Below are 18590 nucleotides of genomic sequence, written 5' to 3'. Positions count from 1 at the left end.
GAGAAATGCCCACTGCTCTCGAGCGAGCTGAGGCTCTGCGGACTAAGATGCTAACTTGGCCGCCAGTTCATGGTATGCACGAGGGACAGCCACGAGACTTGGAAGGCGTAGTTTCAGAAGAAATGGGCTACTTGGATTAAGACCGCTATAGGTGACGGTCAAACGCAATATATTCTTCATTTCCTGGGTTAAATTTTGGCAGAGAACTCACTCTAGTGTACTGTTTGGTATTCAGGTAGAGGAAGTCAACCTTGAAGATAAGAAGATTACCGTATACTTTTGAGTGGTCCGAGCTTCTTTGTAGCGGGCCATCCCAATTTGGTTGGTTTTGCAGCCAACGCGCGAAAGCCTCCTGTCCTAGAAATATACAAACACCTTTCAATCCTACCTCACCCTCACTATTGCTCCCCAACCATCTCGATTATTGAGGTGTGTGTTTCTTGTGTTCCTCTACGTGTCCTCGAATCAACAACACCTAGGCCGTGGGGCCGCCGCCTCACAAACAAAGCCGCGCTTCTCCCAAAACACTTCCCCGAATCCTCAAACGAACTCCCTCGCAACCAATTCCCTGCAATGACCGAGGCTACTCTTCACAACGCCCCTATCGTCATCGACAATGGCAGCGGTACGATCCGTGCCGGGTTCGCTGGTGAAGAAATCCCCTCATGCTACTTCCCGTCATTTGTCGGTCGGCCAAAACATCCCCGGGTCATGGCCGGCGGTCTAGAAGGGGACGTCTTTATCGGACAACGAGCCCAGGAATTGCGCGGCCTGATGAAAATCCGCTATCCGCTGGAGCACGGGATAGTGACGGACTGGGACGACATGGAGAAAATCTGGCACTACGTGTACGAGAACGAGCTCAAAACGCTGCCGGAAGAGCACCCCGTCCTCCTCACCGAACCGCCGCTCAATCCGCGCAAGAACCGCGATATAGCTGCCCAGATCATGTTCGAGACTTTCAACGTTCCTGCTCTCTATACCTCTATTCAGGCTGTGCTGTCTCTTTATGCTTCCGGGCGGACGACCGGTGTTGTTTTGGATTCAGGGGATGGAGTCTCACATGCGGTTCCGGTGTTTGAGGGCTTCGCAATCCCTAATAGTATTCGAAGGATAGATGTTGCTGGGAGAGATGTAACAGAACAGTTACAACTGCTGCTTCGGAAGACCGGGCATGTGCTCCATACCAGTGCTGAAAAGGAGGTGGTACGGATGATCAAGGAGAAAGTCTGCTACGTTTCTCTGGATCCTAAGCGGGAGGAGAAGGAATGGATGAATAGCTACAAGTCGGAATCAAAGCACGCGGACTATGTCCTGCCGGATGGGCATAAGATCAAAGTACGTATGCCCTGGAAGCAGATTGTGGAAGTGCAAGCTAACAGACGGTTTGTAGATCGGCCAGGAACGTTTCCGTGCTCCTGAGATCCTCTTTGACCCCGAGCTCATTGGCCTCGAATATCCTGGTGTGCACCAGATCGTTCAAGACGCCATTATCCGTACGGATCTCGACTTGCGCAAGTCGCTTTACCTCAACATTGTCCTCTCCGGAGGATCAACGCTCTGCAAGAATTTTCCAGACCGCTTGATGCGCGAGATCAAGCGGTTGGCTGTGGAAGACATGAAGATTCGTATCTCTGCACCTGCTGAGCGAAAGTACACGACCTGGATTGGCGGAGGTATTCTTGCTGGACTGAGCACGTTCCGAAAGGTAAGACCGCAATGTTTATGCATTAGAGCTTCTCACTAAAGATCCGCCAGATGTGGGTTAGCGCAGACGAGTGGCATGAGGACCCTGAGATTATTCATCGGAAGTTTGCTTAAGACTTGGTTCTCCACGACTTAGCATGCCTGAACCCGGCCACACGCAGTACCGGGGCCGAGGCTGTAGCATTGAGTACATAAGAGCACACCGAGCACTGTGTTTCCGCATTCATCCTGCTTTATCCAGCAGATGGGATACAGCCGCGTTTGATACCCCGTCATTTTTCAAGGTTCTGTTGATCATAATAGCCTTTACATCATCACTCTATCTCCTCATCTAAGAATCTTGGTTCTTATCATCCAGCCTCACCTGCATACTAGTTTACCGGCTCATACCCGGACTACCATGCAAACTATCTTCGCTGCTTCCAGTCATGGTAGGCAAGCAGTCGCTATGAGCTCGTCATTTAAGGCAGGCCGCTGCATTTGAGATGGCCACTGCCATCTATCGTTTGCCTTCTCATACTCTATACTTACCGCCCCTGTTGTCTCTAACCTTGTGTAGACCGCAACAGCAGGACTAGATAGACCTAGCGTGCTTAGAATTTGGCGTCTGCATGTAAATATGAATTTCGGACTTGAATAGAGATGATTTTGAGAAAACTTCTTTTGCGCAATGTTAGAGAATATTGGAAGTAATTCATCCAAGGTCGCAGGTCTTTTCCGCAAGCGACCTCTTGATCGTGTTACTTATGTAACGCTACTCCAGCAACCCTAAATCCCTTCCATCATCGCTACACAATATTGTGTAGACACTGCTTCCCGACTCAGGCCGGGCCTGACGTAACAGACCGAAATCTATCGATTGCTGCATAATCCATAATTTCCGATATTCTAAGTTGGTGACTTGGGCGCCCCTAGCTGAGCTGGTAAATCGAAGCTGGACAGATGGGTGCGGAGTAGGGCTGGCTCGTGCAACTAAGACACCTGTGCTATGAGATGATTGAGTTCGGATCCATGGCGCAGGCTGCGTAGGATGGTAAATACTATTCTCAGGCTTGTTGTGAGAGGTGACAATTGTTGCTTTCTTTTCTTCTTTCGAGGCTGTGATAAAAGCCCTCCCTGGCGATCACCAAGTGATATACCCGCTTGGTCGATCACATGGTGGCATTGGCGTCATTAATGATCAACATGCCAGGCATGAGTCAATCCCAACACCAACGGCACACCGGTGCCCCTGACCATCAGGATCAGGGTAAGAAATTAGCCTTCTCTTCATATAGAATATTACGAATTTTTAGAAAACACGTGTAAGAACAGGAATACTTCAGATGTGCTGTTTGCTTGTTTTTTTTTCCCATTAGGATATGCTAGCTAGACGGATACATAGCGAGATTGAGAAACAACATGCAACTGCCGTTGCTGGGTAATAATAGTAAACAGTAAATGCTCCAGACAGGCTAAATAACCCTGAGGGTAATGGAGACCAGCAAAAGGGTATCAAAGTGTCCGGAGACTGGGGTATCATAGAATTTTTTTGAGAATGGTTTGTTGTTTCAAATCAGAACAGGTAGAAGTGACCGCCCGGTGAGCTGGACAGGTCGGTTTGAAAAGAAGCGAAGCGACGGATTAAAGGCGTAGAATGTGATGTCGAATAGAAGATGAAAGTGAGAGATGGTGATCTGACAGAGGAAAACGAATGAGTGAGAATGAAGGAAATCAGAGAACTTTTGGTGGTCGTAAATCGTCGTGATCATGAGTGTTGAAGCCAAACGCCGCTATATGCGTTGGATAGGGAACCAGGCGCTATAAGGAAAGGAGGCGAGCAAGACAGGACAGATTGGGAATGTTGAAGTCGAGTTGAGAAAGTCCATGTCTACGCCATGCCCTTGATCTTCTCCCAGCCCTTCTCGAGGCCGCGGCGAGCCATTTCCCGCGCACGGTCACTCGTTGAAGAGATATTACTCTTAGCCGATGTATTGCTGGTGGAAGAGAACTTGCGGCTGAGAATACTCTCATTCTCGTTCTCGCGGTGGATCATGTTCCCTGCGCCGCCGCGGCCAACATGATATACCGGCGCAGCGCGGCGCATCTCGCGCTCCAGCTCCTCATCGAAGCTGAAGATGGCGCGCTCACTGCTGCGGTGGACGTTGCCGGCGCCGCCGCGGCCGGAAGTGAATGTTGATGGTACGTGCGAGTCCAGACGGGTCAGAGAAGCCGGGCCCGTAGCGGTGCGTGAGTCGGTGGTCTTGGTATTCTTTAGGTTGATGACATTGCCGGCGCCTCCGCGAGCCGTGTGAAGAGCTGGACGGCCGCTGTGAGGGACTGACGGATGTGGCTCGACGACGCGGTAGTTAACTGCCGGCATGGTGATTGTATATCCACTATGTATATGCAACCGATGCTGTCGATGCTGCTGATGGATGCTGCTAATGATGATGCAGAAACGCCAAAGTCAACTCGAAGAAGATGACTGATGACTGATGAGGGAGAAAAGCCTTTTATTTGTGTGATTCTTTGTGATGTCTGGGAACAGAACCAGAGAATTGGGCGGGGGCAGCAGCTCTATATAGACTGGGTCCAGGAGAGCAGTTCCGGGGAAAGCATGGAAACAAGGGCACGCAATTCCACACAGCGCATGATGAGTGGCAGGCCCTCGTCAGTGACCCGTCAGCACGACTCAAGAGACCGCCAGAGACCGCATCCAGGCACCGCGAGGGTCACACGCTGAGTCCGCAGTGGAGCGTCGCTTGGCCCATCGTCAATGCGCTTAGCAACTGATGCGAGGATCTGGCGGATTCTTTCAGGAACTGTATTGTTACAGTATTTTATTTCACCTTATTTTCAGCTTTCAAGGCGGCGCTGGGCATTAAGCCAATTATGTCTGCTCATGTGAGGTGACTCCGCTCTATGATTGGCTCTTTCCACCACTTGTGGAGCTCTTGTCCTGCTGCTTTTAGGGTCGCCCTGGGTCCCGTTAGAACTGGGCGGGCAGGTGACGCCGTGGCGAAACGTAACAGAAACTGGTGCGAGGCCAATGAAAGAGGCGGTTGGCAACACAGGCCAAAAGAGGACCAAAGAGCGATTTTCATTACCCTCACAAAACCGTCTCTAGGCGTCTCCCTATTGACACACTATGCTCGAGTATAGGCTTGGAAAACTTCATAGACAAATTGGCAGGGGATTCTTCTTGACTTCGACTCCTTTTCTGGCACGGACTTAAGGAGAATCTCAAATATCCAAGGCCACAATAGCATCTCGTTGTATACGGAGAAGACTGGCGCTTAGAACCGCAGCCGCCCGGCGGCAAGGAAAATGACTCGACCGGTGCAGGAAAATTCTGAACCCCCGCATGATCCGGCAGGACCGCAAGAGTTAGAGCTGTCAAGGCTCAAGCACTATTGCATCATCGCCGTTTCTATTTTTTCAATTCGCCTCGCCATCTGGCGCCATCAGCTGAGGGAATTTCGAGAACTGGCTGTTTCGGGCTGTTTCGAGTGGCATTTTTCCCTTCCACAAGGCAAGGCGTGATGGCGATGCTGCTCTTGGCAGGAGATCGTGATGAGCAGATTCTCACCATTCGCTTGGCATGAACACGTAGTTCATCCCTTCCGCCTTTTGCTGTACGGCTGTACTGCTACTGCTGTTACTGCTGTTACTGCTGACTAGCAATGATCCAGTGAGGCAGCTATAATGGTAGGGCATGTCTGAGATATTTTAGGTAATCAATCAGGTAATAATCATGTAATAATCAGGCGAAATAAGAGCTCGCAGTATGTAAAACTACGTCCTGTATATGTGTCCAGTATATGAGGCATATAAAAAATATATTGCGCAAGTCGCAGGATTGATTACCCCAGATCTGCTGCAGGGCTGCTTAGCCTGCTTACAAAAGAGGAAGCTGCTTCCAAACCAGGCCAAGTCAGGCTGCGGATAGAAGTGGGTTTGGCTGAAAAATTTGCAGCTCCACTTGAGACCTTGGAGACCGCGTCTTGCCGTTTTCGACTGTTCAAAGTGATGACTCGGTGAGAATCGAGACATTCGGTCGAAATTTACCAGTCATGCGGTCAGGACGGTTGAGCTGGAAACGACTCCATGGCTTAGTGAGAGGGTGGTGCCCTGACCTGGCCCAAAACAGGTCTGCTTCGCCAGTCTGCCGAGATTTGGCTTCGAGATCCTTCCCCGGATTTCACCCCGGGAAAGTGCCTAGGTGGCCTGGCCAGGTCACAGTCACACAGCATGACGTACAGACCATAGTATTTTCCTTCCCACCTTGACTGCCACTCTTTCTAGTATCACCTGATGCTCTCAAAGTAACCTAGACTCTATGAGCGGCGCAGTAAATAGGTTCCTAGTTACATGGAGGCCCCTCAATTTCCCATCTTCTTTCTTCTTCCAAGAATCGGTTTCCACAGTGTGCTGTCCACTCAGGGATCGACTCGCCGTCCCGGCCCATTGGTTTACCTGGGGGTCCTGCTACGCCTATTATTTCGCTGAGTTGGCAGTGTCTATGGAGTACCCCACGATGTTTTATGTATGATTCCCAGCCGCGTGGATCTCCAAGGATAATGCCGTCAATTCATGCAGGTGGTCTACATGCAAGACATGGAGTGATTGTCCAAGGCAGCAAATTCAGCACTTGAACAATAAGCTAAATGCTCTAGTAGCGAGTACATTTCCCTCAGTGAACTGAGACCCCAAGAGTTACCAAATCCCAAGCGGAAAGAAAGGGGGAATGCGGAGATGCCTACTTTAGTTCTCCAACTGTTACTTGGTACCCCAGCGCCTCCGCATATTGGGCGGGATATGAGGAACCCCGCAACAGCATTCCCTCAAGTGATGAGCTTCCCTTGACTACAAAACAGACGAGCCCGCCATGGATAAGGAAATGAACATTTGCAGGTAGCTACGCCATAAGGGTTAACTCAGACGGCAATGACGCAGCCTAAACCGCTTGCCTATGTCCGGGACTCTATCTGCAAGGTACCCCTACCGGATTGATCAATATGGGGTGGACACCGCAGTAGACAATTTCGCAGAAAGCTGTCAATTCGCATAGATCACTTTGGTTTTTTAGCGTGTTATATGACCAGTCAGGTTAACACTGAGACTTACTTTCTTGCTGGGCCTAGTTTACTCGGGAAAATATATATTTCTTCCGTACTTCCTCTGCTAAGCCCACACAGCAACTGTAATGAGCGCACCGTAATGCCTACATTGCGCCAATCTATATTTGAGACGAGCTGCTGGAATTGTTGAGCCTGCTACGTACTATTTCTGATGAGTTCAACTGAGTATTTATCATGTAATAGCTACCTCGTATATTGTTCCCAGCTTTTTCACTCTTTAAGAAACTAGCATAACGAACACCATTGACGCCGAAAACATGAAGAAAAGACGGAAGATAAAAAGTCTATCTGACATCGACAGTAACAACGTTCATAGGAAGGTACCGGAAGGATCATCGCTTATCCCCCAAAGCCGGCGGCGGTCCTGAGAAGCCCCCAGGGCCCATACCGGGGGGCGGCGCAAACCCGCCTGGCGCATCTGGTCCAGATCCGCCGCCAGGAGGTCCAGAAAGTCCGGGACCAGGACTGGGACTGAACCCTGCAGGGCCTTGGCCAGGCGCGCCAGGCATAGGGGGAAATCCGCCCTGGAAGTTTGGAGGTGGGATGGGAAAGCCGCCTGGCGGTGGAGGAAATTGGCCAGGTGGAGGCGCGGAGCCGGGGGGAGTAGCCATGTTGGGAGGCATGTTAGGCGGAGTTGGGAGACCAGCCGGGCCTGCTCCTGGAGGTGCCCCCATGGGCCCGGACGACGGGGGGAACGGTGGAGGGAAGGGGAGGTTTCGTGCTCCGGGGGCTGATGAGGGTTAGTGTTTGTGGTTTAGGAGCAGGAGAGCGCAAACGTACGTGGTGGCATGGCGGCACCCCCTGGGCCAGGAGGAGGAATTCCGAATGGGGGAGGAGGAAATTGGCCTAATGAAGGGTATCAGTATTAGCTCTCATGTTTTCGCGGTCGAAGAGACTACGCACCTGGGAACCCAAACGGAGGCGGGTAAGCACCCGGGGGAACCATAGCTGGGTTTGGCACAGCCTGCCCTTCAGCGGCGTATGAGGACGTAATGGAATCGATGACTGATTGTGCCTTTTCCTGTCCGATTTCTGCAATGCAGTTGTGAGCTTGAGTTTGCAGGCCACCACAGATTAGTATTGGCATGTCAGGCGACATACGTTGATAATATTCCACAACGTTCCTTAGGTGGTTTCGTCCGGAGTTGTGCGCCTTGCGCACGCTCATTGAGTCGTGCGTCAGGTAGACATCGCAGTAATCGCCTGTATATCAGGTATGGTGTTAGTCAAGGAACTTGCGGCGGGTTTCATGTCGAATCCGGTAGATATTGTGTTGTGAGTGACATAGGGAAGAGAGCGCAGGATAACCTACAAAAGAGTGCCTCAAAGGTTAGTTGAAGAAAGATGCTAGGGGAAAAAGGGTCACCTATATTTCGGCATTCTGAAGCTTTGAGCGCCGGAGCTGCACTCGTGATTTGTAGCAATCGAGCTCAGGCTGGGTTGTAGCAAAATAACTCGCCAAGCACCTCAACTAGAATCACCAGTGTTGACTCAGATGTTTCTGATCCTGTTTGCGGACCGGCGATGGCGTTGGGTCGCATGTGGAGATTCGATGAAGATATTCGATGCGATGCTATCACAAGGCGGTCAGACAGGGCAGAATAGCATATATGCTATAGAAAGCTTCTAACCATGAACGCCAATTACCATAACTTCGAGGCGATTTATGTCAATCCAGAGACACTCAACGACCTGCACTATGATATACAATTCACAACGGCACCTCAGGGCTCTACAATTAGGGGAGGTCTAATTTTGTTAGCTAACGTCGAATCGACGCAGCTTAATAGCATTATGGTTACTTATGTCTTCCATAACAGTAATTCGAACAAGAGCAAAAACGGGCGCATCGGGTGAACCCTGCCAAAAAAAAAAAAAGCGCACAATGACCGCAAACCCAAGTCCTATCTCCAGATCCAATGCTTTAGAACGCCGAGTATACGTAGAACGGAGGATAAAAAAGTGAGAAAATTGTAAAGGAAATCCTGGTGAGCCAAAGGAGGGCGGGAGAGAGGTAGTGAGAGGAAAGGAAAGGAGAGTCCAGTATATCACAGTATAGGTAAGTGGGCAAATTCAAAATAGAAAAAAGACGGGCGCTGTGGGAGCACCGATGAACGGAAAAATGAATAAAGCACGGGTCGAGCGGTCAATCCCTTCCCGTACTCGGCCATAACTTCATCTCTTTAAGCAAAGCTAATATAAGCAATCGTTTGAAAGCGGGAAAAGAAGAAAAAACGCGCGAAACTCTTTTAATGGTCATAACCTGCCCCTCTTTGCCACGGGCTTTGGTTGTTCTGTGTTCGATAAGGCGACGAGGTAAAGCTTCGAGGAATCGGCGATTGTGACCGTTGAATGGTATCAGCGCTACTACCAGGTCCTCGCGCGCTGGAGTTGTCACTAGGGAATAATGGTAGCGACGGATCAACAGGAGAATGAGGGGCCTGGTTAGGCAACCCAGTGGGGTTCGGCTCAAGATTCTGACGGCTAACGCTGGCGCCATTACCGCTGGAAAATGATCCATTTTCATCATCAAAAGGATTGGCCTTGTATGGGGTTGTCTTCATGTCGCCGCGAGCGGTGGCACCCAATGCATCCAGTTCAGTTGTTAGCTGGGTCTGTGATTTGATGAAGGAGCCACGGTCATCCCTCATGGGCTGATAGCGGGTGTCGGGGTTCTTGGAAGCAAAAGCATAGATAGATCCAATGAGCACCAAAATCAACAGAACCAACGCAGCAACTGCATTAATAACAAAGAAGACGACACCCATAACTCCGGTCACCAGTCCTGGTTGATTGAAGACATTGGAAAAGAAGAGAAGGAAGATGGCGTTCAAAAATTGGACCGCCGCAATGGAAATATTGTAGATATTAGTCTTCTTGTCCATCCACGGCCGCAGAACGCTAACTGCAATCAACATAGCCGCTTCAATGATCACATAGGCGACGGTTTGCACCACAGGAGCCGGCTGACTGAGGCCGATGAACATGCCCTTGACGAGGAGATAGCCCAGCACGGGAATAACAAAGTAGTAAGCGGTTGCTCGATATTGCACATAGAGGAAGCCCCACTTGTTCAAGCAAGTCGGGTCGGAGTAAAGGATATAGGCGGGGTTCTTGTGCAGTGCGATCGACCGTTTCGCTAGGCTGATGACCTTGAATGAAGCCCAACCCAACGCAGCGAAAAGTGAGAGGAGCATTATCACAGCGAGGACTATTTCAGCAGGCGAATCGTTGCGAGTAAATTCCCACAAGCAAAGGATGCACATTTGAGGGAAACCGATCAAAGTCAAACGGAACAAGATACCACGGGCGACAACCCTCCATCCGTTACGGAAGTCCAGGAACTTGTCGCTCTTCATCTTCCCATGCTTAGCAAGAAGCTCGCATGCTCCTTTGAAGGCAACGACGAGGAGCATCACTAGAGCCACGAAAACGACGAAGAAAATGAAACCCGTCAAGAAGATGTTGGTTTCCTCAATACCAGCAATGAATCCAACACGATCGATTCCGCGCACTTCCACAGTTTCAGAAGTGGCTTTCTCGCTTTCCGCACCAGATCGTTTGATCAATGCCCCGACAGTCCTCGGAACTAACCCTGATGCAGCATCAAAAGCACGTTTCTTCAGGGGTTGAACGGAGATGGTCGAGAGTTCCGAAAGGAGTGTCGCAGCAGTGCCTCCTGTAGAGCGCTGGTACCACGTACAAATGTCCTGAAGGAAGCCGACACGGATAATGCCCATACTCCATTGAAAATTCTGGGTCCAGGACGCGACAATTGGCGGCAGGTGAATAGAAGTCATTCCAATCATCGCTTGCGATTGATAGAAGGAGAAGAGAGAAAGAGCATTAGCTGCGACGTGCGCGGCGGTGTTTGAATGCCCAAGTCCGGAGGTAATGGCAGAGGCTGTCAAGCCCAAGCCGGCAATGATGGCCGTAGCCCATCCAACGCCCTTTTGGTAAACGGTTTTACCGTTCGAAAGACTAGCCTCGAGACAAGCAATACTTTCGTGAGTGGTTGTGGAATTAATATACACACGGACAGATGCATCAAGATCTGGAACAGTATACGCGATTCCTAAGAGAGTCAATGCCTTTCCTTGTTAGTCTGCAATCCAAGACACGTACCTGGAATCTGAGATGCTACATCGTCGCCAATAGTAATAGGAGCGTCGCGGATATTCATGGGACCGGTGTTCATGGGACACAGACCTTCCAAGTCCATATCGCAGGGGTTGAATGACTGTTTCACAGCGGTATAACCGTAGGCATCGAGAACAATCGTGGCCTCGACATAACCAGAGATAGAGGAGACTCCATCGAAGCCGATTAAGAGCGAATTATTATTTGGCGTATATCTGACATGGAAATAGGTGGCCGTAAAGTTCGAGCTATCCTGACATAAGGTGAGGGCCTTGGATTCAATGAGCCTCTCGGCGGCTACCAGAGGTGTATGGATGAGGGCGACCAGGAAACAGAGGAAAACCGATATTGACCACATTTTGGCGAGTATATGTCCTACCCCCGCCGCTCTAAATCGAAAGGGGGGAAGACTGTTTAAAGAAACCCTGTCGTAGCAACGAAGAGTTGGATGTTGTATTCGCTCGAGAGCTGGGCTTGGCGGCGCCGGATGCGGAAGCCTTTAATTAACCAACAGTTCTGATATGGAAGTAGGTGACGTGGGTCGCAGTTGAGATAAAGAATAGGGCGTTTGATTCGATTTGTGGCTTTTGGTGAATGTAGTGATTATTGTAAAGTGTGATGTCAATTTGACAGCGTCATGGATCGTCGATGGGAAAAGGAGCGAGTCGCCGCAAGGCGAAATGGGTCTAGTATCAAAGGTGGAAGGAACAGCGAAGGTCAAAGAACTGAAGAGTATTGGTGAGCGAAAGTCGAGGGGTTGGAACAGTGAAAAGCGAGCGTGGCGGCGACAACCAGTATTGCCGGAGAGGGAGGTTGGTGTAGATGGGTTGATGAGCGTCTCCTAACCGGATCTTCAAACCGACGCACAGGCGTGAGATCGAGGATGGGGGGAGAGCGAGGTAAAAAAAAGGACCAGCAGAAAAGAGGGGGCAGAGAAGCGAAAGAGATGACGGAGAGTGGAATGCAGTCCCGGCGTGGCAGAGATGGTTCTTCAGGGGATCTCGTCACGGTTGGAGGAGAGACGGTCGGGAATGCAGTTGAGAAGGGCTCGGGCTCACTCTCGCTCACTGGAATGCAGAATGGGGATAGGCTGACTCAGCACGGGACTGATGGGCCTGAGAAGCAGCGAAGTGCGGGTAAACCAATAGAGCTGGAGCCTGGAGGAGAATGCCCTGGGCGTTCTATTCTTGGGACAGAAAGAGAGGATTACCTTTCGAGTGTCGACTGACTCCAGGGCAGTTTGTTGCACTCGCAGGTAAAGAGTTCCAGAGAAGCTCTTGAGTTGACCTGAAACTGGAGGTTTGAATCAGAGCAGAGTTTCGAGATCTCTGTAACAGTTCTATATTCAATAGGATCGTTAAAAGACAATGAATAGTGCACGCGCGTCCTCAGGGGATCTCAGTTCCAGGCCCAATTATGGATGATTCCCAGACGCTCGATCCACTGGCTCAGCCTCTGATTTGTGCCCACTGATAGTCGACGAGGGTTCCTTCATAATTATTACCAACGTAACGGCCAAGCGATTGCGACAAGCGACACCAACTGCTGATGCCATCAAGATGATGAACTCTTCCTCCTGCCAAGCTTGTTACCTCTTATCAAGTTGTCCACTTTGCCGCCGTTCATGAGCCATGGTTATGCTTCTGCCTATTTACTTGGTGGCCATGTTTCAATGCTATTAATAAGTGCAATTAGTTCGAAAAAGGCTAATAGGATTTACAAGTGAGACTTTGTCTTAACCACCATTGCATTACCTGTAATCTCATCCAGCCTTTTGAATCTTTTCAAGCGCTGACCAGATCAAATCCCCATGATATCTAGTTGCTAAACGATTTGCTATTTACTTAATCCTTTAACATTGACCAGAGGCACCAATTAAAAGAGAATCTGTTCCTTTTCTGCATTGCCTTAGCGCCGAGCCTGCTGACGGGATTATGTGTTCGCCCCCCGTTGCACAGCCCCCTCCCTAAGAAAAACGAGTATGAGCAAATATCGGAGACCGGAGTTCTTGCTGGTCTGATCATTTAATTGCTACTCAAGGTCTCAAGCTGATATTCAAAGATTGAGCCAGTTTGCTTCTTTGCAGCGCCACGGGGATTCTTTCTGGGTCCTTGTCTCAGTCTCATAACTCTAGTCAGCAAGCAAAAAATTCCGTCAGCCTTGTGCGTGTCATATGCCTCTTTATGTCTTTGCACGTGGAGCTGAGAGTGACAGCTGATACCACCGATGAGTGCACCGGACATGAATTGAGATCTTCAAGGGTCCAACCTCTTTGTCCTTTATCACCTTTTTATTTGCTGGATAAGCTCTATAGCTCAGCAATACTGACCCCAGGATTGCTCGCTGGGAAGAATTTACAGATGTACAGATGACGGTGAGTCTTGCTCAGGTCTGGTATCTGGCCGTGAATATAGCATAACCAAAACAGACAATGCGCAGCATTTCGCGGCATTCGGCGGCATTTGGCCGCTCATCCGCTTTGCTTCTGCACTTTGTTCTTACGCATGGGTCAGCATCCTATTTTGAGGGACCGTCCGAAGGCTTGAGGGACCGTCATCTTTCCCTCCCAAGTTTTCTTCTGTCTCCGGTGGCTCTGGCAGCTATTTACTCGTGAATACTGGTCTCTTAGTCCGAAGGGCTGTGCAGCCCTTAGCACCGGAGAAGAGAGTCAATTCTCTTTGGGAGAATAACAACAGCAAGGTTAAATGCAACAGGCACATTCTGTGTTTTAAAAAACGCAAAAGGAACCTGTTATCATCACTGGGAATGACGTAGACGTGCCACCGTGTGTACTTCTGAGGTGGATGGACCCCGATTGTCGTCCCATCCCACAACATTATGCTAATTCTGTTATAGATTCTCGCACAACATGCCCTGTAGATGGGCCGGCACCCCGTGCTCTTTGCCCGAGACATCCCAGCCTTCCCCATCGGACCGCCAGAAATGGAAAGGCGAGAATCTCAGTGGGGCTGATGACAGAAAGATTTTGATCGACACGGGTTTTGAGAAGCCCGCAGATCAGTCTCGACCTCTCTTGAAACCCGAAGCTGGTTTAGACAAGCCAAGATAATTAGAAGACTGTGAGCGAGGGCACGGTGACGCGATCATCTACTTTGTCAAAGCGGAGGTGATCTGAGATGGAGTTTATCCTTTGCGTCGGAAAAGAGGAAGCTACAGATCAGCATAGGCGTCGCGTTCAGGATTTATCCCACCGCAGATCGATTGAGAAGGACCAGCGGAGTCATTCTGCCGTTTTACGGTCACGAATGTCAACGACATTGAGCCCCCGAGCTGCAGATTCTGAATTGAGTTTCGCGTCATACGTTATGGAGTAAGCTATGACGACTGCAAGGAAAGGGAGTTTATTCATGGCCCCGTGTACCAGAAGTTTTGGTAAAGCCGTCAATTCCTGTGGACAAAGGCTAGTCTATTCCAGCATTCGCGTAGTCAGGGAGACTCGACTGATGCAAATTCCGTATTTGCAGATCTGACGGAGCAGACGTCCAAGTTATCAGTCATTCGATGCAACATGGTGTTTCGAGGTATTCTTTGCCCGGTCACTATCTGTGCAAGCTCTGTGCTTGCTGGAGCCGCATCTTAACTGTAAGAGTATTATGCCATGGCAGTCATCGCTTTAAAGCACACAAACTGCGCACCAATACCTGGGACGACCTTGGTAGTTGTTGGATGTTATCAAGTTGCAAAGAGGTAGGTTGCTCTTCGAAGACATAGGATTACTGCAGTTTATATACAGACGGCTATTGAAAGCCAGACCGATATCTAGGGATTGCTTTTTTTTTTTACTCGCTGTCATGTTTCAAGGAACCATACTAGAGCAGTACAGAGAGGTGCTAGTACACAGTATATTGACTTATGCAGAGGCGAGTCTAGCATCTCGGTAATGTACACCGTCTATAGAGTGACCAATTGGATCCCAGTGTGATATTTCCACCAAGGCTGTATGTTTTGCCCTTAAACAGTAAATAGGATGGATATGGATGCCTCATGTAATTACTGCCTTGAATATCAGGCTATCAGGCACTTGTTCAGTAAGTTTCTATCTTATCACCACGTGATGCGGAGACGGAAAGAAAAAAAAAGAAAAGCGCCTTGGGAAAAATTCAAGTTCCCGCAGGCTTGCCAATCGATAATTCGTCCCAACCTACTTTCCAGGAAGTCTACAAATCTCGCAGGCACAATGCCGGCCGCCGTGGATACTGCCAAAACCATCTCAAAGAAGCGCAAGAGAAAGCACGGAGGAAGCGCTCGCGAAGCCACTGACAATGGAGTTGCTACCTCGCCTGCTGAAAATGGAGTGGAGGGCAAGGCAACTGAGACTACGACTGAGTTAACCAAGGACAAGGATGTTGAGCTTGCGAAAAAGGTTGTGAAGGAGGAAGCACAAAAAAAGCGAAAAGTGAGCCATTCGCCTAGCGACGAGGAGGAGAGCGAGAGTGAAGACGAGGAGAAGAAGGAAGAGGACGAGAAGGATAATGTAAAAGAGGATTCTGGAAAGGCGAACGTACCAGATCTTCCCTCTGTTGATGCGGTTAGCCTACCGCAGCCCGATGGGGGCCCCAAGAAGTTCACAGAGTTGGGTCTTTCGGAGAAGACGCTTCAAGGTATTAAGGAGATGGGATTTGAGACAATGACGGAAATCCAACAACGGACAATCCCTCCGCTCCTCGCGGGCCGTGATGTTCTTGGTGCTGCGAAGACAGGATCTGGAAAGACATTGGCATTCTTGATTCCCGCCATTGAGATGCTCAGTGCGCTGCGGTTTAAGCCTAGGAACGGTATGTTGGGTTCCTTTTCTCTCTGCTAATGCTCTTGATTGTCCTAACCGAACATGCTGAAATAGGAACCGGTGTTATTGTGGTCTCCCCAACGCGCGAGCTGGCTCTGCAGATTTTCGGCGTGGCAAGGGAACTTCTCACGGCACACAGCCAGACATATGGTATCGTTATTGGGGGCGCAAACCGACGAGCAGAAGCGGAGAAGCTTACAAAGGGTGTTAATCTACTCATTGCGACACCTGGTCGTCTACTCGATCATCTGCAGAACACCCCCGGCTTTGTCTTCAAAAACCTGAAGACCTTAGTCATCGACGAAGCGGACCGAATCCTGGAAGTCGGTTTCGAGGATGAGATGCGCCAGATTATCAAGATCCTCCCCAACGAAGACAGACAGACTATGCTGTTTTCTGCCACCCAGACCACAAAAGTCGAGGACTTGGCGCGGATATCGCTCCGACCGGGACCTCTGTATATCAACGTCGATCACAGGAAGGAGCACAGCACAGTGGAGGGATTGGAGCAGGGTTATGTCATTTGCGAGGCTGACAAGCGATTCCTGCTACTCTTCTCCTTCTTGAAGCGCAACCTCAAGAAGAAGATAATTGTCTTCTTCTCTAGCTGCAATTGCGTGAAATACCACGCTGAACTCCTCAACTACATTGACCTTCCAGTGCTGGACCTACACGGAAAGCAGAAGCAGCAGAAGCGAACCAACACTTTCTTTGAGTTCTGTAACGCCAAGCAAGGAGTCTTGATCTGCACAGATGTTGCCGCAAGAGGTCTAGATGTATGTCTTCCTTTCCTCTGAAGTAGCTATAGCCCACTGACACCTTTAGATCCCTGCCGTCGACTGGATCATCCAGTTCGATCCCCCAGACGACACCCGAGACTACATCCACCGAGTCGGACGTACCGCCCGTGGAGCCAATGGCAGGGGCCGCAGTTTGATGTTCCTGCAGCCGTCTGAAGTTGGGTTCCTCAAGTACCTCAAAGAAGCCCGAGTACCAGTCGTGGAGTTCGACTTCCCAGCCAAGAAGATTGTGAACGTCCAATCTCAACTTGAGAAGCTGATCAGCCAAAATTACTATCTCAACAAGGTAAGCTTTTAGCCCAGAACTCGTTTTGAGATGTGGACGATGTGTATGTACTAACTCATTCCCCCAGTCCGCCAAAGACGGCTACCGCTCCTACCTCCAGGCGTACGCCTCTCACTCCCTGCGCTCCGTTTTCGACGTGCACAAGCTCGATCTCGTGAAAGTGGCGAAGAGCTTCGGCTTCTCGACGCCACCGCGTATTGACATCCAGCTTGGGTCCAGTCTCAGCAGAGATAAGAAGCAACAGCAGCAGGGAAGACGCAGTTACGGTAGTCAACCGAAGGGCCTGAAGTTCAAGAGGAAGCATGAGGATGATTGATCTTGGTTTGCCTTGGTATGCTTTGTGATTAGCATAAGGTTCGGAGTTATTTGCTTGCGCTTGTACATGAGATATTGGTTCATTAATTATTATTCAAAAGTTCTCTAAGCATCTATGGTGCTTCTTCCAGTGTAGAACTTGTAGAAGAATCGGGTCCAGGCACAACCCCTGGACAACCTTACAGACTGATCGAATGTTTGTTCCATAATGAGACGAAACATGGCTTCGGATGCAAGGAGGTTGCAGGGATAAGCTTAATTAGTGATCAAAGGCATGGATAGATCAGATCAGATCACCCTTCATTCCAAGCGATAACCTAAACCGCACTTACTTTTAAGTAACATATGAGGTCACTGGAATAAAGTGCGGGACCAGGGGCTCAATTTCGGTTCCACGGTTCTTGCTCTCTTGAACCATCTTCAGAGACTCGAGCGTCAACAGTTGAACGCAAGTGTCAAGAAACAAAGTGGCTGGACTCTCGTAGACAGAGTTCCATTGGCTACAAGTGGAGAAGTGGCCGGTGGCTGGAGACCGCCTCTCCCGTGCTCTTGAAGACTCCGTCGACGGTCTCCATCGGGCTGCGGGGCCATATCTCAAAACCAACTGAGCTCAAGGTTAGGTTCCAACTGCATTATTCCGTGTGATGATTATCTCGGCAGTTATGGCAGCCAGGAATACCCCTACCCAACCAGCCGCCTTGACTGGTAGAGGTCAGTGCCAAATGTGATGTGATAAATGGGCGCTGATGAGTTGGCAGCAGGATCGCCAATCATCGCCAATCGATGGTTGTCCCGGGAGACCCGCGGTGAGCCGACTATCACTGATGCAGTTTAGGCCCTGTCTCTGCTCCGTACGTACATGCTCGTGGTCATGCTCATGCCTGCTCATGTAGGGAGATGTGAGGACCAGGCAGGAACGAGGGAACGGATGCACAGGTGTGACTTTGGTGTCTTGGGTTGTTTGGTCTCTTCTATACTGGTAGGTAGGAGAGACTCTGTACGGAGTACTGCGGGTTGCACGGTTGCGGAATCGGGAAATGGGAGATCTGAGCTAAGCCTGGAGAGCTCTGAGCTGTCTGGCTGGGCCTTATTCAGTACCTGGATACTGGCTTTAGAGCAATTCCCGCTCTCCTTACATGATGGTATATTTGCAAAATGGCTGCCGGCAGCCCAGGGACCGTTGAAAGCACCGAGTAACACTGGCTTCTAGAGACAAATTCAGGCAGAGCACGGAGTAGGAGTTGGGTGCTCGAGGATATGAGAATTTTTCAAACTACCTTGGACACTAATGTCCAGCGTAGATAGTTCAGACGGAGAGAAATGTCGGTGGTCATGGCACTGCCCAAGACAATTAGAGGCTGCTACTTACCCACGTAAGAAGCATGGAAAGTCGCCTTGCGTGGTGATGGTCT

At 49.9% G+C, this 18590-nt stretch overlaps 5 protein-coding genes across 5 annotated transcripts, besides 1 other annotated feature; 2 read left to right on the top strand and 3 right to left on the bottom strand.

Annotated features, from left to right (window-relative positions):
- Nucleotides 1-18590: part of a sequence feature (contig 1.29 1..525887(1)) that runs on past both edges of the window.
- ANIA_01953 (actin-related protein ArpA) lies at nucleotides 574-1821 on the top strand (the record flags this gene model as incomplete). Its single annotated transcript, XM_654465.1, has 3 exons — nucleotides 574-1338; nucleotides 1394-1708; nucleotides 1759-1821. 3 exons carry the CDS (start codon nucleotides 574-576, stop codon nucleotides 1819-1821), a joined length of 1143 nt encoding a protein of 380 aa, XP_659557.1.
- Nucleotides 3013-4211, bottom strand: ANIA_01952 (DUF3602 domain-containing protein). Its single transcript, XM_654464.2, has one exon. It carries the CDS (start codon nucleotides 4067-4069, stop codon nucleotides 3578-3580), a length of 492 nt encoding a protein of 163 aa, XP_659556.1. The 5' UTR covers nucleotides 4070-4211; the 3' UTR covers nucleotides 3013-3577.
- On the bottom strand, nucleotides 7027-8327 carry ANIA_01951 (putative U1 snRNP complex component Yhc1). Its single transcript, XM_654463.2, has 5 exons — nucleotides 8197-8327; nucleotides 7932-8033; nucleotides 7734-7862; nucleotides 7611-7676; nucleotides 7027-7560 (listed from the first exon to the last, which is right to left on the bottom strand). The coding sequence occupies exons 2-5, from the start codon at nucleotides 7996-7998 to the stop codon at nucleotides 7163-7165; spliced, it is 660 nt and encodes a 219-aa protein (XP_659555.1). The 5' UTR covers nucleotides 7999-8033; nucleotides 8197-8327; the 3' UTR covers nucleotides 7027-7162.
- On the bottom strand, nucleotides 8587-11328 carry ANIA_01950 (transient receptor potential ion channel family protein; the record flags this gene model as incomplete). Its single annotated transcript, XM_654462.2, has 2 exons — nucleotides 8587-10905; nucleotides 10956-11328. The coding sequence occupies 2 exons, from the start codon at nucleotides 11326-11328 to the stop codon at nucleotides 9080-9082; spliced, it is 2199 nt and encodes a 732-aa protein (XP_659554.1). The 3' UTR covers nucleotides 8587-9079.
- On the top strand, nucleotides 15116-17279 carry has1 (ATP-dependent RNA helicase HAS1). The gene is made up of 4 exons (XM_654461.2): nucleotides 15116-15766; nucleotides 15832-16553; nucleotides 16603-16863; nucleotides 16931-17279. Exons 1-4 carry the CDS (start codon nucleotides 15169-15171, stop codon nucleotides 17177-17179), a joined length of 1830 nt encoding a protein of 609 aa, XP_659553.1. The 5' UTR covers nucleotides 15116-15168; the 3' UTR covers nucleotides 17180-17279.

Source organism: Aspergillus nidulans, chromosome VII (genome assembly GCF_000011425.1).
Source record: "Aspergillus nidulans FGSC A4 chromosome VII".
Taxonomy (NCBI): Eukaryota; Fungi; Ascomycota; class Eurotiomycetes; order Eurotiales; family Aspergillaceae; genus Aspergillus; species Aspergillus nidulans.
The sequence above is the reverse complement of the archived record's forward strand: the minus strand, read 5'-3'. Positions and strand labels throughout refer to the sequence as shown.

What these genes read in the sequence shown, in the direction of transcription:
- ANIA_01952 (XM_654464.2), bottom strand. Translation starts at nt 4,069, where the DNA reads ATGCCGGCAGTTAACTACCGCGTCGTCGAGCCACATCCGTCAGTCCCT.
- ANIA_01951 (XM_654463.2), bottom strand. Translation starts at nt 7,998, where the DNA reads ATGAGCGTGCGCAAGGCGCACAACTCCGGACGAAACCACCTAAGGAAC. An exon ending in CGTTGTGGAATATTATCAAC is followed by an intron (nt 7,863 to 7,931) that starts GTATGTCGCCTG and finishes ACTGCATTGCAG; the next exon opens with AAATCGGACAGGAAAAGGCA. An exon ending in GCCTCCGTTTGGGTTCCCAG is followed by an intron (nt 7,677 to 7,733) that starts GTGCGTAGTCTC and finishes ACCCTTCATTAG; the next exon opens with GCCAATTTCCTCCTCCCCCA.
- has1 (XM_654461.2), top strand. Translation starts at nt 15,169, where the DNA reads ATGCCGGCCGCCGTGGATACTGCCAAAACCATCTCAAAGAAGCGCAAG. An exon ending in GCGGTTTAAGCCTAGGAACG is followed by an intron (nt 15,767 to 15,831) that starts GTATGTTGGGTT and finishes ATGCTGAAATAG; the next exon opens with GAACCGGTGTTATTGTGGTC. An exon ending in TTGCCGCAAGAGGTCTAGAT is followed by an intron (nt 16,554 to 16,602) that starts GTATGTCTTCCT and finishes TGACACCTTTAG; the next exon opens with ATCCCTGCCGTCGACTGGAT.